Source organism: Hemitrygon akajei, chromosome 7, assembly GCF_048418815.1.
Source record: "Hemitrygon akajei chromosome 7, sHemAka1.3, whole genome shotgun sequence".
NCBI lineage: Eukaryota > Metazoa > Chordata > Chondrichthyes > Myliobatiformes > Dasyatidae > Hemitrygon > Hemitrygon akajei.
The window spans coordinates 177,779,461-177,805,275 of NC_133130.1; the positions used below are offsets into that span (position 1 = coordinate 177,779,461).

The following is a 25,815-nucleotide window of genomic DNA, read 5'->3' on the forward strand; positions in this document are numbered from 1 at the left end:
TGAGATTAAGGAAGAGGTAGTGCTGGGTCTTCTGAAAAGTATTACGGTGGATAAGTTGCTAGGGCCTGATGCATATATCCTCAAATATTGAAAGAAGCAAGTGAGAAGATTGCTGGGGCTTTGACAGAGATCTCTGTGTCCTAGCAACAAGCGAAGTTCCAGAGTACTAGAGAGTAGTAAATGTTGTGCCATTGTTAAAGAAAGGAAACAGGGATAATCCAGGTAATTATAGGGCAGTGAGTCTTTCATCAGTGGTAGGGAAGCTATTGGCAATGATAGTGCGTGGTGGGATTTATACTCATTTGGAAAGCATGGCCTGCTTGGGGACAGACAGCATAGCTTTGTGCAGGGCAGATCATGCCTACAAATTGAGTCGAGTTTTTTGAGGAGGTGACAAAAGAGCTTGAGGAGGGCAAGACGGAGGACATTATCTACATGGACTTTAGTAAGGTATTTGATAAGGTCCCTCGTGCTAGATTGATTCAGGATATAAAGACGCATGTGTTCCAGGGTGCATTGGAAGTTTTGATTCAGTATTGGCTTGCCCTTAAAAGACAGAGAGTAGTGTGGAAAGCTGTTATTCTAGCTAGAGGTCTATGTTCCATAAGGATCAGTGCTGGACTTCTGCTGTTTGTGATATATCAATGATTTAAATGGAAAATATAGATGGGTGGATTGGCCTGTCGTGGATGACATTAAGATTGGACAATGTAAAGGACTATCAAAGAATACAATGAGATATAGAACAGTTGCAGATGTGGGCAGAAAAGTGGGAGGTGGAGTTTTATCCAGGCAAGTATGATGTTGTTCCTTTAGGGGGATCAAATGAAAGGAGAAAGTATAGGGTTAATGTTAGACCCCTTAATAGCATTGAGGTACGGAAGTCCTTTCAGGTCCATTGTTCGCTGAAAGTGGATAGGGTAGTAAAGAAGGCATATGGCATGCTTGCCTTCGTTGGTAGGGATGTTGGGTATAGTATTTAGGAAGTCATGGCTGCAGCTATATGAAAACTAGTCAAACCACACTTGAGTTTCACATGCAGTCTGGTTACCCAATATAGGAAGGATGTGGAGAGGGATGCTGCCTAGATTGGAGGGTATAAGCTTAAAGGCAAAGTTGGACAAATTTGGGTTGCCCCCCCCCCCCCCCAGAGCATTGGAGGCCGAAGAGACCTGATAGAGATTTTTTAAATTGTGAGAGGCATAGAGAGGGAAAACAGTTAAAATCTTTTCCCCAGAATAGAAATATTAAAATCCAGAGGATATGCTTTTAAGGTTAGACAACATGAGCGGCAAGCTTTATTATGCAGAGAATGGTAGTGCTTGGACTACTACGTTACTGGAGGCAGTTTGGTGGAGCTTAAGAGGCTTTTAGATAGATACATGAATATGAGGGAATGGAGGGATATGGAAGATGCAGAGGAGGAGGTAATTTAGTATAAATTGGCATCAAAGTCGGCACAAAATAGCTGGCTAAATGGCCTGTTCAGTGCTGTTCTATGATCTACTTTAATGTTCAAAAATGTTCTGCTGGCAGGAGAGCTGGCCTGGAAAGAGTAAAGGTCACAGATTGGGTCATAGCACCATGATGGCGGTTCCAAAAATCTGTATGCATTCCCAGTAGGAAACTGGTCAAGTGATGAATTTACCCTTAAACCCAATTAAGCATTGTTACAGTATAGCTTCTCATTATTACTTGAGTGTTCATATAATAATGATGAAGCTTATTTGATGCGTAATTGAATTAAATGAGTGGAATAAGTATTCAGCTCTAATTTAAGTAGGTAATTTCTAACTAGCTTCAGAGTTTGCAGATTTATTGAGCTGAACTTTAAAGATTTGTTTTTATTAACATAGAATTCAAAAATCATATTTGGCAACTCTACTTACAGCCATTTTTGTATTTTAAAAATAAATAATCCACAGGGAAAGATCACTTTTGAGCCTTGGTAACTGTGGAGGAATTGATTAGGTTGTTTTTTTTTTCCCAGTATAATGTTCTGCTATACTTCTGAATTATTTATTGCAATGTTCTGGCTATTCTACTCGGAAAGAAAAATCCATTTAAAACTGCGAAACCTGGTCTTCACCTGAAGACAAGACTGTGATTAATAGTAACTTCCAAATTGCAAGTCATGTTCTCTACATTGGAAAGTTAATATGTGTATTACTTTAATTACTCAAGTTTTTCTGAGAAATTAAGCTTCAGACGGTAATTCCTGGACTGTCATCTCTCGTCTCCCCAGCATTTAATGTGCACTGCTGGAGCTCGGTATCTAGAGCAGCTGGGCTGGGCCTGCTACATTAAGCAGATATCAAATGATTTTCTTTGTAATTGAATGCTGTATTGATTAATGAATTGAAAAATTGATTATTTAGATGCATTAAGCCATCAAAATGTTATTACTTTGTGGTTAAGCATGCAATGAATTGCCATTCTGATAACTCAAAGTAAAACTGCATTTCAATATGTTCAATATTCATAATTTCAAGCTGCTGTGTTACTGAAGCACTGTTTTCACTTTTCTGAGGAACCAAATAGATCATCAATTCGAAGCATTCATTCCATTCTAAATTTGGTTTAAATTTGTTTTAATTATTACCATGTCATTTTAAAAGAATTATGATGGTACAGATGAGACCATTCAGTTGATGCTAGATCTGTTTCTCCATTCTTCCTCTATAGCTCTGAGGCTTTAAAAGACATTGGTCAGACTGCATTTGGAATACTGTGAGCAGTTTTGGACCCCTTATCTAAGAAAGTATGTGTTGGCAATGGAGAGGATCCAGAGGAGGTTCACAAATATTATGCTGAGAATGAAAGTTTAATGAATGAGGAGTGTTTGATGTCTCCAGGCCTGTACTTGCTGGAGTTTAGAAGAATGAGAGGAGATCTCATTAAAACCTACTGAATATTGTAAGGCTTAGATAAAGTGAACATGGAGAGAATGTTTCTGACTGTGACAGAGTCTAGGACCAGAGGGTACAGCCTCAGATTAGACGGATACCCCTCTAGAACAGTGCAGTAGAGGAGTTTCTTTAGCCAGAGGGTGATGAATCTGTGGAATTCTTTGCTACAGTTGGCTGTGAAGGCCAAGTTATTAGGTCTATTTAAAGTGGAGGTTGGTAGATTCTTCCTTAGAGGTTGTAGGGTGAAAGCAGGAAGGTGGGATCCAGGGGGATAATAAATCAATTATGATTGAATGGCAGAGCAGATTTGATGGGCTGAATGGCCTAATTCTGTACTTATGTCATGGTCTCTGTAAATTATTATCAATGTATTGCCACAAACTCTCTTAAATAAACTGATGGAGATTGGGAGTAAGTGAGCCTGTCAGAGTTACTAGGTTGATATGTGTAGCTGACCACTGAATGTTCAGAGGGGAGGTTAAAAAAAAAAGTAAGAGAGTTGAGAAGGTAGCCAGCAAATATTAATGGGAATCCAAAAATATTCTGTAGGCATGTAATTGGTTAAATATTGTGAAAGGAAAGATGGGGCCAATAAGAGGCCAGAAAAGAGATCTGATCATGGAGCTAGAGGGCAGATCTAAGGTACTGAGCAAGTACTTTGCATTATTGTTTACTAAAGAAGAAAAGGTATGGGAAGCTCAGCAAAACTAGACTTCGATACTTTGGATGGGCTAAAATTTATTAGAGGAGGTAATAGGAAGAGTATTTGCAGTAGGAGTCCAAATCAGTATCACTGGCATATGTCATGAAACAGTGCATGCATACATGATAATAAAACAATATAAATTACAATAGAAAAATATTAAATAAGTAATGCAAAAAGAAAAACTAAATACTGAGGTTGTGTATGTGGGTTCATTGTCCATTCAGAAATCTGATAGTGGAGGAGAAGAAACTGTTCCTAAAGCTCTGCGTGTGTCTTCGGGCTCCTGTGTGGTAGCAATGAGAAGAGGGCATGTTTTAAGTGAATGGGGTCCTTAATGATGGATGCTGCCTTTTTGAGGCATCACCTTCTGAAGATGCCCTGAATGCTGGGAAGGCTAGTGCCCATGATTGACCTGGCTGAGTTTTCGAGTTTCTGCTGCTTTTTCTGATTCTGTGCAGTGGTCCGTTCATACCAGACGGTGATGCAGCCAGTTAGAATACTCTCCACAGTATATCTATAAATTTGCAAGAGTCTTTGGTGGCATACCAAGTCTCCTCAAACTCCTAAAGAAATATAGCTGCTATCGAGCCTTCTTTGTAATTGCATCAATATGTTGGACCCAGGATAGGTCTTCAGAGATGTTGACACCCAGTAACTTGAAAATGTTCACCCTTTCCACTGCTGATCTGTCAATGAAGACTGGTGTGTGTTCCCTCGACATCCTCTTCCTGAAATCCATAATCAATTCCTTGGTTTTATTGATGTTGAATATAAGGGTGATGTTGTGACACCACCTAACCAGCTGATCTATGTCACTCCTGTATGCCTCCTCTTCACCATCTGAAATTCTATCAACAATAATTGTGTCATCAGCAAATTTATAGATGGCCTTTGAGCTGTGCCTATCAACACAGTCATGGGTATAGAGTAGGGCAGAGCAGTGGGCTAAACGTGCATCCTTGAGGTGGACTGGTCTTGATTGTCAGTGAGAAGGAAGTGCAGTTTCAGATCTGCATAGACTGTAGTTTCCCAATGAGGAAGTCAAGGATCTAGTTGCAGAGGGAGATACAGAGGCCCAGGCTTTGGAGCTCGTTTATTAGTGATTTGTTGGATGCTGGGTTGTAATCAGTAAACAGCTGGACATTGGTATTTCTATTATCCAGGTGATTGAATGCTGAGTGGAGAGCCAATGGGATTGCATCCACTCCAGACCTATTGTGGTAATAGGCAGATTGCAGCATGTCTAGGTCCTTGCTTAAGCAGGAGTTTACTTTGGCCATGACCAACCTCTTTATCACAGTAGATGTGAGTGCAACTGGGTGATGGTCATTGAGGCAGCTCATCCTGCTCTTCTTCTGCACTGGTATGATTGACATAGGTAGGAACTTCCGACTACAGCAGTGAGAGATTGAAGCTGTCCTTGAATACTCCCACCAGTTGGTTGGCACAAGTTTTCAGTGCCCTGCCAGGTCTAGTGCCTTGCTTAAGGTTAAAGTGCATAAGTCCTCTGGACCAGATGGGTTGATGAGGCAGTACATGAGGAAGGACAGTACAAGCCATAATCTTCCAAATCTTATAATTTTAGGCTGGAGCCTGAGAGCTGCAAAATTCCAAAGTTTGCACCTTTGATCAAACAGAATTAATGTAGAAATAAACCCAGTAACTACAGATTAAATCAGTTTAATTGTGGTGGTGGGGAAGGTCTGGAAGCTAATCAGAGACAGAATTAACAGGCAGACAAATTGTGGTTGATTAGAGAAAATTGAGTGTGGGCTGACTGAAGGCAAATCATGTCCAACTAACTTGTTAAGAGTTTTTGAATAAGGTGACAGAATGTGTCAGTGAGGAAGTAAATGGTACTGATGCATTTTTAAGCCTTTAGTATGCTGAATTAATTGGATAATTTTCCCCATCAAGCATTATGATACCAAAAGCGCCAATGAAATTTTGGTAGAGGAACTTTTAATTAATACCATTCGAAAAGTTAAATGTTTATCCAATGTCGTGACTAAATATAGTGATGAAGAGTTCTCATTTCTTCAATACTTCATAGTTTAGCAAGAATGAAGAATTATAGAATGTACTTGCAAGTTTGAATGTTTCTGTGCTTTTTAAATTATTCTCACTGGATCTAAAATAGACCTAATGTGATTATACAGCAGGTAGCATGCAGTTACAGCTTCTGGTGCAATTATACTGGAAGTAAGTTTTTATTTTGACTCACATATTCAGCTTAAACAATTTTGCTTAAACAATTGTATATATTAGAAAAGGCCATTAAGAGCCCTACCAGCTTTTAAGTCAGCACTTTTACTATAATATAAAATACTTTTTTTTTTGCTTCTGCTATCCTTTCTGGCAAATCATTCTGTATTTCTTATATTTTGCTGTACAAATTCTTAATGTTTCCACATTATTTCTTACAAATGTACATGCTTCTGTCGTTCGAGTTAACAATAAACATGGCTGATGTGACAAAAATATTAATTTACTAATGTTACAGTGTGAAAATTTAGACGGTGCAAGCTTTCAGATGTAATCTCTCCTGCATAGCTTAATCATCTCACAGCTGACGAATGACAAGTCTCTCCCACACAGAACGATGCGTCGTTAGTCTGCCTCTTTGCATCACTTTCTAATTGGCCATGGAGAGTGGCATGTCAAGTGTGCCCACTGTGCTCGGTGCACTGGCCTCCTGGTGAAGCTTATTTACATCCACTGAAAGTTTAATTTCAGAAATTAACGGCAGAAAGTGCAAGGAATTAGAGTACACTTACAAAATGCTGGAGGAACTCAGCAGGTCAAGGCAGCTCTGTGGAAAGGAATCATTTCAGGCTGAGGCCCTTCTTTGGGACTGGAAAGGAAGGGGGAAGAAGCCAGAATACTGTGGGGGGGGGGGGGAGAAGGGAGGGAGTGCAAACTGAGAAGTGAAGCCAGGGTAAGGTAGGAGGGTGGGGGTTGAAGTGAGAAGCTGGGAGGTGATAGGTGGAAAAGATAAAGGGCTGAAGCAGCTGGAATCTGATAGGGTGAGGAGAGTGGACTGTTTGAGAAAGGGAAGGAGGAAGGGCATCAGGGGCAGGTGAGGAGAAGAGAAGCCAGAGTGGGCAATAGAAGAAGTGGGGAGGGAAAGGGGAGAAAATCAACAGCATCTCTGAACAAAGAAACAGTCAACATTTCAAGTCCTGGCCTTGCATCAGAAAGTGTATTTTGCTTTGCATTAAGACACATTTTCACTGTTTTTAAAAGAAAAAAAAAACAAAATTCAGGTTAAATTAGTTGCGGTATTTTGCAAACCCAGCTGATACGTAATTATGTCATCTAAATGCAGGAATTGCAATTTGCCACGCTAGGAATACTTTTCCTGGCAGAAGTTACATCACTCCCACGAGCATTCTTAGCTGCTGTGTCCCTACTCTAATAGTATATGGACAGGAGTCCGGTGTTATATATGCTTTCAGTATAATTGAATTAAGTTTGAGCTAAATAGTGGCTCAAAAAGTAAAATACTATCCACTTTGTTGAAATAGCAAGTCTGAATAATGCGTGTTGTATTCAGTTGCTTTTGGCATAGACAACTAAGCTGCTGCTTGTGGTTGTACTCAGCTCCACTCTCCAGTGGATTATTTGTGGAAAGACAAGGCAGTTCCTCAGGGGTATAAGTTAAATTTTTAAGAACATTATTTATGGCATTCTCATGTACTGCAGTATGTGGGTTTGAGGTGAATAATAAATTAGCCATGGTGGAATGAGGGAGCAGACCGGATGGGCTGAATGGCCCGATTTGGCTCCTGTGTCTTATGTCCTATCTGTCATGCCTCTTGAGGCCTGGGCATTCATCTGATGAAACCAGAACTAAAGGTAATCACCAAGGAATAGGGGAATGTAATAGCATTTTGTTCAGGGTGCAGTTAATCATGTTTTTTGTGACATAGGCAACCATTTGGCCTAACAACCCAAACTCATTGTCCATTTCTCAGAGCAGACCCATAATCCCTTTCCCTACTTATTGCACCATATTATCTGTCACATGCCCTTTTTCTCCTCCCTGATTCTTCTAACACCCTCTTTTCACTAGGGGTAATTTACAGTGACCAATTAATCTACGCATCTTTGGGATGCTGGATTTCTTTCAGAAAGAATAGGCTAACTCCACAGCCAGCACTGGAGGTCAGGATCAAACCCGGTCTCTGTGCTGTCACTTTGTCTGTAAGGTGCTGATCTGTAACTGATAGTTTCATGGGTACTGGCGGTCTTTGTAGCTTTTATTATATGTCTGCCTAGAATTTACAATGGTTAGCTACCAAAGAGGCTTTCACATCTAAAACCTTGATTTTCCACGTACACTTGCATTCCAGTTGATCAGAAGTGGCCATTTTATTTACTTACCTCCTTGTAACTCAGAAGCATTGAATCAAGAAGTACATAAAACTGCACCGGACAATACTTAGTTAAAGTCAAACTAAATTTATTATCAGAGTACATATATGTCACCATATAGTACTCTGAGACAGGGAGGCGGTCTGGCCCTTGCACACATCACGTGCAGGCCCACTGGTGCACAGGCATGCCCTGGTGCTTGTAAACCAGATTCCCAGCTATGGGTAAATAGCCCCACTACCTTGTGGATGGGCTCGGGAGAGGCAAAGGCTACTGAGTAAACACAGACAGAAAATCCAGAGTGGAGCCCCTAAGGCGGCTGGACGTCACTGAACATCCTTCTGGCAACTCCTACAGCTAAACTGGTGCCAAATGTTTTGCTTTGCTTTCCTTTGGACTACACCAGTGAGGCTGAGAAGGGGATCTTAACAACTGGGCATCCCAGGATCTCTGTACCTTCCTTGTGTCCTGGAGAGGTCACTCCAGTACCACTATCCATTGTCCTTCAAGACAGACAGATGCCATCATCGTCATCACTACCCTGAGGTTCATTTTCTTGCAGGCATTCACAGTAGAAGAGAGAAATACAATCGTTCTTGAGCCTATCACCCCCCCCCCCCCCCCACTGGGGCACAGGCCACCAACAGCAGCTTTGCCCGAGTGCTCTGTCCTGGGTCAGTCCTTTGAACTGTCCCCAGGTGTAGCCCATCTTGCATCTTCTAGGTGAAGATCCTTCCTCTCCCACAAATGAGGTCTTTGGAGTTTCTGTAACTCTGGGCTTTTATAGGATGAGGTTACTACCCCATGCCCAACCCTCCTCCTCTCACAGCCGGGCTTAGGGCGGTCTATGGTGGAGTTAGGGGAATACAATTGAATCAGTGGAAAACTACACACAAACAAGACTGACAAACAACCGATGTGAAAAATAAGCTTAAAGGGAAATTGCGTATTGCAGCAATTCAAGTTCAAGTTTATTGTCATCTGGCAGTACATATATACAACTAAATGAAACAATGTTCCTCATACATGACACACAACATATGAAACAAAATACAACCTAAAATATAACTTATTAAAGTAAGTTAATAAAATAGAGTTCAAAACTGCATGTGCACAGCACGGGTAAATAGTACAGTAAATAGCTTGGTGGTGGCAGGGTATTCATTAGTCTCACAGCCTGAGGGTAGAACCTGTAAACACAGAAGATGTATATATAGAAGTTTTGTGAGCTGCCCACAAAATGTCGCTATGTATCGCTGAACCTACCCCAAAAGTTCAGTAACAGTGTGCCCATCTTGAATCTTCAGCTTTACTGCAAAAGGCTTCATCACTCAGCCTGTCATTATTAGTACTTTGGAAGATTTTTTTCTTTCAAAATGAAAACCAGTTAATTTATTTTCTCAAATAAAGAATTTTAATAGGAAGTAAAATAACATTTCACTTGTGAAAGAGTCACGTGGAGCAGACTCGATGGGCCAAATTGTCTCATTCTGCTCCTGTGTCTTATGGTCATATGGTCTAGCATCCATTTTGAATTCATGGTTTCAAATTATGGCATTGATAAGACCTTGCAGAATATTATTGACTGAAAAAAATCTTACCATAAACTTGCCACAATGTGCTTTGTATGTCATGATGTAAATATGGTTGATGAATGCCCTGTGTTGACCTTAAACTAAAGGTGATTGAGTCATTGTCAGGCTCATTAAAATCAGAATGGTTATTGTTGCTACCCGGTCTGAGAGTGTGTTTGTATGTGTGCGTGCGTTAAATCCCACTCTATATCCCAGACAAATATCACTTGCAAGTCTGTAATTAGACCCAATTTCTACTGGAAACCACAGCAAGCTTTTGGATCTTGATGGAGACCATCCTCAATATAAAAGTAGTTATTAGAATTCTCAGAGCGCTCCATCCATCAGCCTCACTGATCTATTCGAAGACGTGCAACACATTGTATACAATATCTGGCTCAGGGTTCAGCAGCTGAATCTCTGTTTGCTCAGTGCTCATAGGGATTTCCACTCTTATTTGGTATTGGCCGCTGAGTTCAATCTCATGCCGGCAACTGTTACACTTACTCATTAATTTTAAACAGTAAAGAGGAAAGAAAAAAAACATACCTTCCATTATTAAAAACTTTATTCCTTTAATAACATGATGCTATGTCCTCAGGGAAAGGTCAATCATCCTTTAAAAAGTAATTTGACATTCATATTAAAAGCCAAGAAATTGTTAGGGTGCTGGGTGGAATCTATTGCAGTCCACAAATAACACCAAGCTGTCTTATTCAATGTGATCTTTAGCTACATTATATTATTTCTTTTCAGTAATATTGAAAGGATTAACCTTCCTGCCCCTTTGTGATTATTCTGTAATTTTCTTGTTATTAAATCTGTTATAAACCCGTCCATTATTTCTCACTGAAATGCTCGTTGTTTAGTTAACCCTTCAAGGACTGCCGTGTTGTTTGTCAATTAGAATGAAAAGCTAACAGTAATTATAACTTTTGTTTCAGCATTCACTGAGTACTGACTAAAGAGATTTGAGGCTTCTCTGTCGATTTACTTTAGAAATGAGTGCTTATTATTGATGTTGCAAAATAGATAACCCTGGTGTATTCTGAAAGTTTCAAAAATAAATGAACTTAAATAGTTAATGAGCTCTTTTTCTTCTCTCCCCCCCCCCCCCCCCCCCACATGCACATACAGTTGGAAGCTGCTATTCTGCAGGAAATAAGGGAATCGGCAACAGCCTTGCAAAAGGTGTATGAGACCTTCGTGCATTCGACCAAAGAAAATCTTCTGCAAGCCAAAAAAGGTCAGCTTGCGTCTACTGTTCATTGGTTATTACACTGCAAACCCATGGATTATATTTTCATTAACAAATGAGAATCTCACTTTTAATAGATAACCCAGAGTCTTTCAATAGGTTATAAAAGAAACTAAGATTTTTACTACACAAATCAAACAAATATAACAAATAACAGACTTAATTTTCATAGCATTATAAATTGAGAAAGTGAAGATGGAATAACATATATTAGAATGAATTCATATCAGCACCAAATAGCTAATTAGTAAATTTAGATTTGGCCAGATCTCTGGATCCAGTCATTATTTGCTTAGGTCTTGTGGATTTTTCCCAAGCTTATTTTGTGGAATTTGTTGCCACGGGCGGCAGTGGAGGTCAAGTCATTGGGTGTATTTAAGACAGAGATTGATACGTATCTCAGTAGCTAGGGCATCAAAGGTTATGGTGAGAAGGGAGGGGAGTGGGAATAAATGGGAGAATGGATCTGCTCATGACAAAATGGCGGGAGCAGACTCGATGGGCCAAAGGGCGGACCTGCTCCTTTGTCTTATGGTCTTATTTTAGTAATACTGAACTAACGATTTATTTCTAAACAAATTACTCAACTGATAGCTGTCATTTCTGAAGTACCTCATAATATGGACAGGGATCCAGTTGGATTATGCCTCAATCATAATCTTTTGGCATGTTGAGATAAGATTGGGAGACTTGGTTTCTAATCAGTATATGACCCTGTTGCACCTGTATTTGCAGGTAAGCCAAACGGGTTTATCTTGGTTTTAATGTAAAGTAACTGTAGAAGGTGATGTTGTCATTTTCGCTAATTTATTGCGCTAGATAGAAGGGATACCAGCACCCTCTTCCATCTCCCCTACCACCACGTCAAAAGTTTCATTGTAAAATCTCATGTATTGAAATAAGCAAATATCTTCTGAAAACAAACTTGACCTTAGTTGAAGATGTGAAAATAAAGAAGAGAGCAAAGCCAACAAGACTTAAAATGTTGATTGATAATTACAAGCAAATAAACTTTTAATACGATGCTACACCAGTTGATATTGGTCAATTCTTCTCAATATCTGGACTCACATAAATCATAGCTGGGGTCTCAATTGTTTACTATTTATGAGAATGATGTGGGTGAAAGCATTGTTAAATTTGTTGATGATATGATAACTAGTAAAATTAGTTGTGAAAAGGGTGTTAGGAATCTGCAAAGAGATACAGAAAGATTGGGTGAATGGACACCTAATCTGGATCTAGACACAATGTGGCAAATGGCCAAACCCTGATGGGCGTTTTATACAGATATAAGGATATGTGCTCTACAAGTTACAACGGGAGATAGAAAATGCTTGCCAAAAGGGCAATGTTAGAATAGTCATTGGGATTTCAATATGCAGGTAGATTGGGAAAAATCAGGGTGGTGTGGGATTCCAAAGGGGGGAATTTCTAGAATGCCTATGAGATGGCTTTTTAGAGCAGCTCATGGTTGAGCCCACTAGGGAATCATTGCATGAAATGGGTGTCATTCAGTGAACCATAATTGATTATCAAGCTTAAGCTAAAAGAACCCTTAAGGGCAAGTGCTCATAATATGATGGAATTCACCCTGAAATTTGAGAAAGAGAAGCTAATGGCTGAGGTATCAGTAGTACAGTGGAGTAAAGGAAATTACAAAGGCATGGGAGAGGAATTGGCCAGAATTGATTGAAAAAGAACAATGGAGGGATGATGACAGAGCAGCAATGGCTGGAATTTCTGGAAGCATTTAAGATGGCACAAGATGTATACATCTCAAAGAGGAAAGAGTATTCTGAAGGCAAGATGACACAACCATGGCCAACAAGGGAGGTCAAAGCCAACATAAAAGCTAAAGAGAGGGCATATAATAGAGCAAAAATTAGTGGGAAGTTAGGGGATAGGGAGGCTTTTAAATACCAACAGAAGGTAACAGAAAAGTCATTAAGAAGGTAAAGATGGAATACAAAATTAGGTTAGCCAATAATATTAAAGAGGATACCAAAGTTTTTTCAGATACATAGAGTAAAAGAGAGGTGAGATTGGCTGGCAGACAGCTGGGAAATGATGCTGAAGAGGTAGTAATTGGGGACAACGAAATAGCAGATGAACTGAATAAGTATTTTGCATCAGTCTTCACTGCGGAAGGCAGTAGCAGTATAATGGGTGTTCCAGCAATCAGGGTTATGAAGTGTGTGAAGTTGCCATTAGTAGGGAGAAGGTTCTTGGGAAACTGAAAGGTCTGAAGGTAAATAAGTCACCTGGACCAGATGGTGTGCATCCCAGGGTTCTGAAAGAGGTAGGTAAAGAGATCGTGGAGGTATTAGTAATGATCTTTCAAGAATCACTAGATTCTGGAATGTTTCCAGAAGACTGGAAAATTGCAAATGTCACTCCACTCTTCAAGATGGGAGAGAGGTAGAGGAAAGGAAATTAAAGGCCAATTAGTCAGACCTCAGTGGTTGGGAAGATGTTGGATTTGATTGGTAAGGATGTAGTTTCAGAGTACTTGGAGGCACATAATAAAATCGACTGTAGCCAGTATCGTTTCCTCAAGAGAGAATCTTGCCTGACAAATCTGTTGGAATTCTTTGAAGAAATAACAAGCAGGATAGACAAAGGAGAATCAGTTGATGTTGTGTACTTGGATTTTCAGAAGGCCTTTCACAAGGTGCCACACATAGGGCTGCTCTACAAGCTATGAGCCCATGGAATTACAGGAAAGATTCTAGCACAAATAAAACTGTAGTCAACTGGCAGGAGGCAAAGAGCAGGAAGCTGGCTGGCTGTGACTAATGACGTTCCACGGGGGTCTGTGTTGAGACCGATTCTTTTTACGTTATATGTCAATAATTTGGATGATGGAATTGATGGCTTTGTTGCAAAGGATAGGTGGAGGGACAGGTAGTTTTGAGGAAATAGGGAGGCTACAGAAGGACTTAAATTGATTAGGAGAATGGGCAAAGAAGTAGCTGATGGAATACAGTGTTGGGAAGTGTATGGTCATGCATTTTGGTAGAAGAACTGAAAGGGTTGATTATTTTCAAAATGGAGAGAAAATACAAAAATCTGAGGCACACAGGGATTTGGGAGTCCTTGTGCAGGAATTCCCTAAGGGTTAATTTACAGGTTGAGTCTGTGGTGAGGAAGGCAAATCTGATGTTAGCATTCATTTCAAGAGGACTAGAATACAGAAGCAAGGATGTAATGTTGAGACTTTATAAAGCACTGGTGAGGCCTCACTAGAAGTGTTGTGTGCACTTTAAGGCCCCTCATCTTAGAACAGATGTGCTAACACTGGAGAGGCCCTGGAAGTTAAAAGAATGAGGGGTGACCTAATTGAAACCTATTGAATGGTGAAAGGCCTTGATAGAGTGGATGTGGAGAGGGTGTTTCCTATGGTGGGAGAGTAAGATGAGAGGACACAGCCTCAGAATAGAGGGGCATCCTTTTAGAATGGAGATGAGGAGGAATTTCTTTAGCCAGAGAGTGGTGAATCTGTGAAATTTGTTGCCACAGGCAGCTGCGGAGTCCAAGTCTTTTTGTATATTTACAGCAGAGATTGATAGATTCTTGATTGGTCGGGCATGAACGGATACAGGGAGAAGGCAGGTGATTGGGCCGAGAGAAAAAGCGGATCAGTCATGATGAAATGACAGAGCGGACTCAATGGGCCAAATGGCTCCTATATCTTATGATCTGGCAAATGGAATATATGGCTGGAAAATTAAATTCATTAATTTTTGGCAAGAAATGTTAAAAGCATATTATTTAATTAGTAAGAAATTGCAGAGAGTAATGAGTGCATTAGTACATGATTCACAGAATGTTCATGCAGGAATAGCAAATAATTAAGAAAAATAGCAATATGTTCTTTGTTCAACCAACACACACAAAATGTTGAATTTCAAATCTCTTAGTATCTTTCCTTTCAGTTAGTCCTGACGAAGGGTCTCGGCCCGAAATGTCGAGAGTGCTTCTCCTTATAGATGCTGCCTGGCCTGCTGTGTTCCACCAGCATTTTGTGTGTGTTATTTGAATTTCCAGCATCTGCAAATTTCCTCGTATATGTTCTTTGTTGCTGGGAAATGAATATAAAAGGAGAGAGCCTGTGTTACACTTGTATATGAGATTGGTGAGAATGTATGTGGGCTACTGTGTACAGTATTGGTCTTATTTGAGAAATTATACTAATATGCAGAAAGCAGTTCAGAGAAGGATTATGCTGGGACCTCAGTGATGTCCTCTCTCTCTTCTCCCCCTCTGTGATCTCTGCTCACTGATGTTTCAACCATGTACACACCCAGACTTGCCTGTCAGATTCCTTCTTCTCCAGCCCATTACCTTTCCCACCCACCTGGCTTCTCCGAACACCTTGTTAGGTTTCAATAGGAGGTACACTTAATGTCAGAGAAATGTATACAATATACATCCTGAAATTCTTTTTCTTCCCCTCACCCCACCTTCTTATTCTGTCATCTTCCCCCTTCCTTCTCAGTCCTGAAGAAGGGTCTCAGCCTGAATTGTCGACCATTTATTCATTTCTATAGATGCTGTTCCTCCCGCATTTTGTGTGTGCTGCTTCTGATTATCAGTATCTGCAGAAACTCTTGTGTTTACTTTTCTAGAACCTAGAAGGAACAGGTTGTCTTATGAGGAAAGGTTGGACAGGTTAGGCTTGTAATCAAGAGTAACGGGACAATTGAATATATAAGATCATGAAAGGACTTCATAGTGGACGTGGAGGGAATGGTTCCTTTTGTGAGAGAATCTGGAACTTGTGAATAAGAGGTTGCCAATTTCCGAAAGACTAGGTGATTTTCTTTTTTCTCACAGGGCCGTGATTCAAACTCTCTCAAAGGACAGTAGAAACAAAGACTTTGAATGTTTTTAGGCAGAGGTAAATGGATACTTTATGAGCAAGGACGTTGAAGGATTACTGAGGTAGACAGGAAGACAGATAAAGTAACAATTAAATGAAGATGCTGAATTGATAAAAGTATTTATTACTAAAGCAAAACCTAAGGAAGACACTTTGTTTAGGTTTGAAAAAGCTGCAGATGTTCATAGTGTGAATTAAAAAACAGAAAATGCTGGAATCATTTGCAGACAGGATGAAGAGGTCAATACTCCCCAATGCCATTAGGCTTTACAATTCAACCGCCAGGACTTAAGAACTTTTTAAAAGCTATTATTAATGCTTTTTGAGATAGTGATTTAGATGCATATCATATTTTTTACTGAGTTAAGTATTGTATGTAATTAGTTTTGATACAACAAGTGTATGGGACATTGGAAAAAAAAGTTGAATTTCCCCATGGGGATGAATAAAGTATCTATCTATCTATCTATCTATCTATCAGCATCTGTAGAATCAGAAACAGAATTAACATTTCACTGTCCCTCCTCCTTCTGCCATCTGACAGCCACGGGAAGCAGCCAGCAAGGAATCACTCATTGTTACTCTCACCTCCGTGACTGAACCCCACCCCCACCCCAGCAAAAGCTCCACTCAGTGTTCAGGGCACAGAAGCCATGTCTAGGATTCTTTCTGCTCCTTGGACTGCTGGGCCATACAGACAAGGGTTGAGAATGCATCCTTCTTGGTCTGAATGGTTCTTTTCTACATTAAGCAATGTATTGGTTGACTTAGCCGCTAAAGGCGCTTTTGTTTAAGTTAAAATAATAGTAACTAAAAGTAGGTCCTTGCGGCCATTTAGGAATTGTTGAATTCACACAAAATTGATGTCTCTACTACCGTATCTTGTAAAATCTGACTGGAAAATTGTTCATTTCTCATCCTGACCATCCTTTGGCTTAACGAGTGCATGTGTGCGATAAAAAGCTGAATGAATTATTTAAGTGCTTCAAAGGCAATGCAGCTTTAACTCAGATGGTATTGATCTGAAATAAGCACACTTTTCCTTGTAAACAGAGCTTTAAAATATTCCCTGGGTCCTGTCAGCCACAAATCCATAAAATGACACATTTTATTACTGTTCATAAACACTGATGTGCTGTTACTCTCACTCAATTCTACTTAAACTTTGTGCAAACAGGTATTCATTTGAAGTTCTGCACAGCAGAAAATGCCTTTGGCTACAGTCAATCTTTTTTTGTTAATTGTGTTTTCTCAGTCTTCAGTTTAGACCCAATTTTAAAGAAGCTGTTTTATATTAGTTTGTAGTTCTTTCCTGCTGTAATTCGCTCTTAAACAGTGATCCAGTTCGCATTTCAGAGGCTACTGAATTCCCTGTGTGCTTTGTTTTTGATATGCTGTATGTTTATAATGGTTTGGACGATTTCCACTTTTATTACACATAATACTCCAAGTGGTTAAAGATCAGAGATGTACGTTGAAGCTTCGGAGCATCACTTGTGTCGGAGATCTGCTGGGGCAGGCTGCAGTTGCCACCACATTTCTGGTGCCAGCGTTGTATGCCCACAATTTATTAACCTGCTGATCTTTGTAATGTGGGAGGACACTCAGGCGGTCACAGGGAAAGCATACAGACTCCTCGTAGACAGCGGTGGGAATCGAACCGCGATTGGTGATTGCTGGTGCTGTAAAGCGATTGTGCTAACGGCTATGCTATCATGCAAATCCCACACGGAGCATTTTGTGACGTTCTGATCATCACACGATAGGAAAGATGTTGTTGTGTTTGAGAGAATATAGAGGAGATTCATCAGGATGTTGCCTGGATTGGAGGACTTGAGTTATGGGGAGAGATTGGTTACAATGTGCTTGTTTTTCTAAAAATGAAGGAGGTTGAGAGATGTCTTGACAGAGGAATATAAAATTATATGTATAGGGTGATGAAACTTCTTCCCATGATAGAGGTTCTCAAAAACAAAACTATATATGTTTAAGGTGAGAGGAAAGAGTTTTAAAAGGGATTTGAGGGAAAAGGTTTTGTTTTACACAGGTAGTGGTTGATAGCAGGAAATCCAAGGAGTTGGTTGAGTCATATACAGTCACTTATTTAAGAGTAATTTCGTCAAGCACTTAAATAGGCAAAGTACAGAAAGATACATTTTAGAGGTAAATGAAATTATCATAAATTGCCAAAGAAAGTTGGAATGGATATGGTGGGCCAAAGGCCCATTTCTGTGATGTACAAGTTGATGGCTGTAAGACTGCTGTACATTTCTGTTCAGTACCAGTCTCTCCCTTTCAGAAGGAGCTCAGAAGCAGGCATTTTATACTCCTTCCTCTTGCAATGTTTTCCTATGATCCCCAGCTGTGTTTGATCCAGGTGATATCTACACTCCTGAATTGGGAGATCTCCTGAGTGATGGCGTCTTCTGATCCTTGAATCTTGGATGTGCCACCTTAGTGGTTAGCGCAACGCTGTTACAGCTCCAGGCGACGGAGTTCAGGGTTCAATCCTGGCATCCTCTTCAAGGAGTTTGTACGTCCTTTCCATGGAAAGCGTGGGTTTTCCTAGGGTGCTCCAGTTTCTTCCCACAAGGCTAGGGTTAAATCAGGGTTTGCTGGGTGGCATGACACTGAAGTCCCAAATCTGCACTGTAATTCTAAATAAATAAATGGAATGAAGTAAGAACAAGATGAGTTTTCTTCCTCTCTGGCATGATATTGGTATAGATCCATTTCAGGGATTCACGTAATGCACTAGTACACATTTTCCCCTTTGCTCAGTAATCTTGGCCAAAGAAGGTCACTGAATTATATTCAAGGTAGTCTTTCTAATATCGAGTCAGATAGGCTCCCTTGGTACCGTGCTTGTGTCTGATTAGATTATAGGTTCAGACTGTAAAAATCTGGATTGATGCTTCAGCTTAATACCATGTTAGAAATTGTGTCTCTTAGATTAGATGAAATTGAGGCACCAAATATTACTTTCTAATTCCATACTACAGAGAAGATGACTGTTTTGGCCTATCAAGTGCATGAGGCTCATAGAAAAATCCCATCTCTTCCCTGCCCTCCATTAATTTTCCTTATAACCTTTTAACTGCTCACTATCATTCTCCTCCTTCAGATTCTACCACCCTCCTGCATTAGGAGCAATTTACAAACAGCATTTATCCTACAAACCTGGCCCCATGGCTTTGGCATGTGGGAGAGAATTAGAAGAAAATGTGCACGCACACACAGTTGCAGGGTAAATATGCAAACTCCATACAGAAACAGCAGCGGTGAGGATTGAACCTTGAGTGGGGAGTGGTGAACATAAGGAATTAAACCAGGATGAGGCTCTTTTGCCCTTTGTACTGGCTTTACTGTTCATCAGGATCATGGCTGACTTTCTATCTCAACACCATCCTCCTGCACTTTCTGCTTGTTCCCTTTACAGAGATCAATAGATCTTTTGAATATTTTAATGAACTCTAATTGGACCTACTTGTAGGTATGAAATTCCAATGGTTCACCTGTTCTGGCCTTTAGAGGCACAGTTTGTTTTGTGTGAATGTCAGTTCCTGTACATGAGCTGTTTTTTCTATATCACTTTCCTGCATGGGTTAATTTTGATTCAGTTTGAAGCACATGGTGGGAAAACTTTCATCTTTATCTACCTTTGAAACAGCAATATCTTTTCACAAGTAAGACCTCATTAAAAAACCCTGAAGAAAGCTTCCATCTCAGGTAATTCTTGAGAAGGTATTCAACCCGTTGCATAGCTTTGTACGTATACACTGCAAGGGCAGTAGATCACCTGCTTAAAGTATCTCTCCCTCTTCGGTCCTAGCCTGCTTATCCCTTATCAAGAGGCTGTGATCCGTGATACTGTACTGCTCAGCCAGGGGAATATGTACGACTTGCATCCTATAAACCTAGTAGTGGCTTAAATCCAGATTCTAGAGAGAAAAAAAACAACTTTGTTCTCAGCTATTGGTTCTAACTGGTGTCACTTTCCTACAGTGACTGCTTTTTTTGTTTTGAAAAATAGAATGCTTGACAACATTCAGTGCTCCCTTGCTTTCTGATTCCAATAACTACTCAAGATTTACGACCTTTCTGCCTTGTAGAATCCTAAGGGCAGTTCTGCAAAGGATCACAGTCTTTGCATTGTTGGGGGCAGAGTGAGTAGACTTCCTGTTGATCTTTGACTACAGGGCATGCCAAAGGGAACGGTTGAAAATGGAAGCAATTTTTATTTCTCTGATCTGCTGCAAAGAAAGATATTGCTGCATTTCTGTTCACTTTGTTTTCCAAGCTATTACCTCACAACTTCAGCGTTCAGTAAGTTCACTCATGGAATTAGAGTCCAGTCTAATTAGGAACTATTTAATCTCCAACAATTGATATTTTTTGCTACTGTTGGGAATCCAAACCATGCAGGTTAAACAGGGATAATGACGGGGACTCTTTAGACTCAGGCATGCAGGTAAAATAAATTCCCCGTTTTAAGTGTCTACATTCTGTCCTTGATTTAATGTTGCTATTACAAATTACATGCCCTCATTTATAACATAGATGGTTTTGTGTAGTTCAGAATGGTGGTACTGTAGACTTTTTTAAAGCAATAATGCCAAATATTTCTGCCAAATATTGTGGGCATGCTATGTTGGCACATGAATGTGTGGTGACATTTCCTGGCTGCCCCTCGGTTGTGTTGGTTGATAGTGCAAACAACACATTTCACTGTATGTTTTGATGTACACATGATAAATAAATTTGAATCTTGATCCAACTTATCTACTTACAGTCCCAGCAATAACTATTATCTGATGGAATGATATTTCACTTTTAAGAAAATTAATTTTCATTGCTAGAGCAGTGTGTAAATAATATATTACAATGTGACTGATTCCTAATCATGTTTTTTAAATCATTCTTCAGCTTTGCAGTCATTTATTCGAGCATATGCCACATATCCAGCAAATCTAAAGCAGATCTTTCATGTGAAATCCCTTCACCTTGGACACACTGCCAAAAGCTTTGGACTTAGAGATGCACCACAGAAGCTGAGTGGCACGATAATGGCCAATGAGCTGAAGAAGAACGTTAAACCAGTAGTGAAGAGGTAAGGGGCCTTCAGTTAATTGTTGTGTTGTGATTCAAATGTTTCCAGTTGACACCAATGTTAAAGCAGGGCTAGAGCCTTAAACACAATCAGTGGCCACTTAATTTGGTACAGGCATGGAACCTGGTGTCCTTTGCTGTTATAGCCCATCCACTTCAAGATTCAATGTGCTGTGCATTCAGAGATGTTCTTCTGCACAGAACTGTTAAAACGCGTAGTTGTCTGAGTTAACTGTCACCTTCCGTCTGTTTGAAACAGTCTGGTCATTTTTCTCTGACTTCTGTCAATAACAAGGCACTTTTGTCCACAGACAAACAGTAGATGTTATTTTGTTTTTATGCACCTCTCTTTGTGAAGTCTAGATACTTGTGCATGAAAATCCCAGGAGACCAGTAGCTTCTGAGATACTCAAACCACCCCATCTGGCACCAACAATCATTTCATGGTTAAAGTCACGCTAATCACATTTCTTCTCCATTCTGATGTTTGGTCTGAACAACTGATCCTTTTGACCTTGTCTGCATGCTTTTTTGCATTGAGTTGCTGCCACATAATAGACTGATTTGATGTTTGCGTTAATGAGCAGGTGTGTGGGTGTACCTAATAAAGTGACCATTAAGTGTATGTTTGCAAATAAAGTGTCTGTTGGTTCTTAAGGAAAGTATTTTAGATCTATATGGGAAAGGAAGGCATTGTTTCAGAATTAACTACCTTGCATGATCATTGCAATCTTTTAGTTTTGAACTGCTTAGTTTCCCATTTATCTCTATGTATTTCAAATGAAATCACTACCCATTCTAAAGATTAGCTTTGACATGCTACAAATATACAGTTCTGTATGAATGTCATAATTTTTACATCGTTGGGTAGATAATTTTGCTTGTCCTCTACTCTCCATTGTAAATCAAATCATGAGACGCTTTCTTCTGCATTCTGTGGGCTGTATTGTAATACTGCATGCTTCTAGATGAAGAATTAAAACGCTCTGGGCTTCTGTTCTCTGATGTTGCTTTGGTGGAATTACCAGTTGCTCTCATAAATAAGGTTTTAGTTGACATTCTACTAAAATTTGGGGAAATTCTCTTCTGAGATGCTCTGCTAACAATGACTAAACAGAGCACATATGTACACAATATCCTCCCTTGTGTACATTTAAGCTGGGTCGATATTCCTGCCCTGGGGCTAGGTGAAGGGTTGATTATCATCTTGTCTGTTATATCCAGCCACCCATATTCTGCAGAAGAGCACTGAAGCACTTGTGAGTGGAGTTCTTTTCTATAGGGACCCAGAGTACTTGCTACTTACCGGTGTTAGCTGGAGCATACTTATTCTGACTTGCATGTATGCCACAGATATTTTATGCACAATTCTGTGCCAGCATGCTGATTTGCTAGCTGCTACAGAAAAGACTGCTCATCTGCAAGCAATTGAGATTCTTGTTTCCTCTCAGATTAGCCTTACAAATTTGTTATGGATTTTTGTTCCTTTTCATATTTTTAGGTAGTAAATGTTGAACTAAATAAATGTATGGATCTAATTCGGAAGATGTGTGGCTCGGGTTGTTGATAGTTGGGTTGAATTGCTCTCCGATCTTGGCAATTTACTTGCAAACGTTTCATCACCATGTGAGGAGTCATCGCCAGTGCTCTTTTGATCGTGGTGGGTCCTCCGAATGCTTGACCTTTATATACTTATCAATCTGCTGATTGGATGTCATGGCGGAAACTCAGTTGTGATGTAGGGACGAAATCTTGTCGCTGATAAGCTGTGTGGCAAACTTCGTGCATTTTGGTCTGGAGTTTTGCCCACATCAGCTCTTAAATGTATCCCTGCCTTTGTCTTCCAAGAGGAAAAGAAATGAGTACCAAGAGTTGGATATACAAGGTTTTGGGATACTGTTTTTTTTTCCCATTTCTGGGTTACTTGCATGTGTTTGATCTTGACGTACTGTACTTAATCAAAAACATCCTTTTGTTATTGATCTGAATATTCTCTTTTACTGAGTGCAATTCTTCATTTTAGTACAAACATACAGTAGTGCGCAAAATTCTTACGCACCCTAGTTATATATTTGTGCCTAAGACTTTTGCACATTACTGTATGTTATGTCTTTCCAGTTGCCAAATAACATTTAATACTCCTGAGCTAATACAAAGCTAAGTACTCTTATGTCTGTTCCCCCACCACCTTCCTATTTTAACCAAGATACAGTACAGTGCAAAAGTCTTAGGCACCTGAGCTATATATATGTGGCAAAGATTTTTGCTGGTACTATATACCAAACACAAGATGCTGGAAGTCTTGAGCAACACACACAAAAAGCTGGAGGAACTCAGCAAGTCAGGCAGCATCTATGGAGGAGAATAAGCAGTAAATGTTTTAGTCCTGATGAAGGATCTTGGCCCAAAACATTGATTGTTTATTCTCCTCCATAGATGCCACCTGACTTGCTGTTCTTTGTATTTGCTGTGAATTCCCAAAGGAAATAAATCTCAGGGTAATACGTGGTGACATATAGGTACTTTTGATAATAAATTTACATTGAACTTCTGGAGTTCCACAAGCACTTACTGTACAGACACTCATTAAGAGTCAAATAAAATTTGCTAAGTTTCCATCATCTGCCTTGTTACCTTGAATAACAAGAATCAACAGAAAAGAGCGACTTCATAAAGCATCAACAAGAGCTGTGATTGGTGTACCAGAGATCAGGTACACGATTCCTGAATGCTTTCTAAATGTGTTTTCATGGAAAGAAATTGGAAACCATTTTGTAAATTTTCTGTATATTTTTTGAAATTAATGATTAGTGATTCCCAGGTTGCAATGTCGCTGAAATAAAAAAATAGAAAATGCTGGAATCACTTAGCAAGACAGGCAGCTTCTGTGGAAATAAAAATAGGTGACTTCTCAGGTTGGGGACTCTCAGACCTGAAATATTAACTGTTTCTTTTACCACAGTCGCTGACTGGCCTGTTAGTTCCAGCACTTTCTGTTTTTATATCAGATTTACAACATCCGCAGGTTTTTTTTTAATACTTTCATTTAAAATTTGTCTCTTCTAATTCTCCATATTCCAAAATAACAACACAGTTCTGCCCTGCTACAAGCCAAATTTGGAACGAATTATTTAACAAGGTATTATTTCACGTGGTTTCACTTGGGTGTATGTAGTAGCAGTGTGATCACTCGAGTTGAATATGATGTTATCCCAAGGGGTTGTCTATTGGTGGATCCTCAGGTGACTGTAGATGCTGATCCAGGCTCCACAAAACGGGGAATTTATGGTTGGATTCTGATGGATTTCGCATGACTTTGTTTAACATGGGCAGGCTGATGCATGGGCAACCACCACATGGTCCTTGACAGATCAGGGTCAGGGTTCAGTGGTATGGAGTGCAAGACGACTGAGGACCCTTCATTACTGCAGCCTTCCTCCCCCTTCACTGCCTTTGCGATGTGTCATCATCTGTCACCAGATCCACCTTTGAGGTCTTGCTTGGGTTGCTCTTCGATTCGAACCTCCCCCTTGACTTTTCTGCCAATGGCAGTAATGCGACAGTGTGGATGCCGACTGCCGTAAAAACTCAAGGAAGAAGAAGAAAACACAAGGAAGGCTTTTCTGCCATGCGTAACTCTACCAGGAGCTAAGCTCCAAATGGCTGAACACCTGATAGCATTGCTCTCAGGAACTCACAAGCCTCTTGACCATGAGAAGGTTGACGATCCTCAGAGAAGCAGGGTATATGTTGGTTTTATGTAGGAGGCTTTTGTCATCCTGATGGTAATGTGCTGTAGTAATAGACCACACAAAGCACATTCATCTGAAGGCATGAATTGATACAGCAGCAATGCACTAGCTGCTAACACTAACTGTTGACAAAATATGGAAATCGTGTTTGAAAATAAAACACAGAAGTGAAGGAAATATATCACTCTACTGTGCTAACCAGTAGTTTTGAAAGTTGTAATGTATAAATTTTTCCTCCTGGAAAACTAAGACAAAGGTCTACACGTTTGGTTTTGTCTTGCTGAAAAGTAGAAATGAGTTGGTGTAAATGTAGAAATGAGCTGAGGCTTATCTTCGAGGAGCTGGAATTCCAACTGCTTGCAGACAAGCAGTGTTTACCGAACAGCAAGCATATTTACCGGCATATCAATTGTAAACTTTTATGCATAAAACATCTGTGGTTAAACACCAAAAGTGTAAAGTGTCAATTTCACATTCTCATCATGTGCTAAATTTTTTCATGCACAATAAATTAAACAGTTATGTTAGCAAATTGCAAGTATAGCAATGACTTGCATAACCAATTTCTTCAGAATTATGTAATGCTGTGGATGAAATTTTGGCATGAAGTCATAGATTTATACAGCACAGGAATTTGCTCTTCAACCTGACAATGGTACCTGTCTGAGCTAGTCCTCTTTATCTGCATTTGGCCCATATCCTTCTAAAATGGAGCAGACTGGTGAACCTGTCCAAATGTTAAACAGAGCAATTATACCCTCTTCATTCACCTCCTCTGGCAGCTTATTCCAAATACCCACCACCCTCTTTGTGAAAACTCATCTTCAGATCCCCTTTAATCTTTCCCTTTGCACCTTAAGTCCATGCCCTCTTGTTTTAGGCTCCCTGCCCTTGGAAAAAGACTGTAACTCTCTACCATATCTGCTTCCCTTAATTTTAAATACTTTCCAGGATTAGGGCAGAGGTCGATTAGTCAGCATATGAAGGGATGCAGAGAGAAGGCAGGAGATTGGGGCTGAGATGGAAAATGGATCAGCCATGCTGAAATTGTGGAGCAGACACAATGACCTAATTCTGCTCCTGTATGTTATGGTCTAAGATACAGAAGCAGAATTAGGCCATTTGACTTATCGAATGTGCTCTGCAATTTCAGCATGGCTGATCCAATTTTCCTCTCAGCTCCAATCTCCTTACTCCCCCTCCACCCCACCAACCGTATCCCTTCATGCCCTGACCAATCAAGAA

The 25,815-nt window shown here is 40.0% G+C and overlaps 1 protein-coding gene across 1 annotated transcript in view; it reads left to right on the forward strand.

Annotated features, from left to right (window-relative positions):
• Nucleotides 1-25,815, forward strand: part of ddx31 (DEAD (Asp-Glu-Ala-Asp) box polypeptide 31) — a 130,723-nt gene that overhangs the window by 75,913 nt on the left and 28,995 nt on the right. The window contains exons 18-19 of the mRNA XM_073052701.1: nt 10,704-10,812; nt 20,636-20,819. Coding sequence (XP_072908802.1) covers nt 10,704-10,812; nt 20,636-20,819 — 293 coding nt within the window. The remainder of the gene's footprint in view (nt 1-10,703; nt 10,813-20,635; nt 20,820-25,815) is intronic.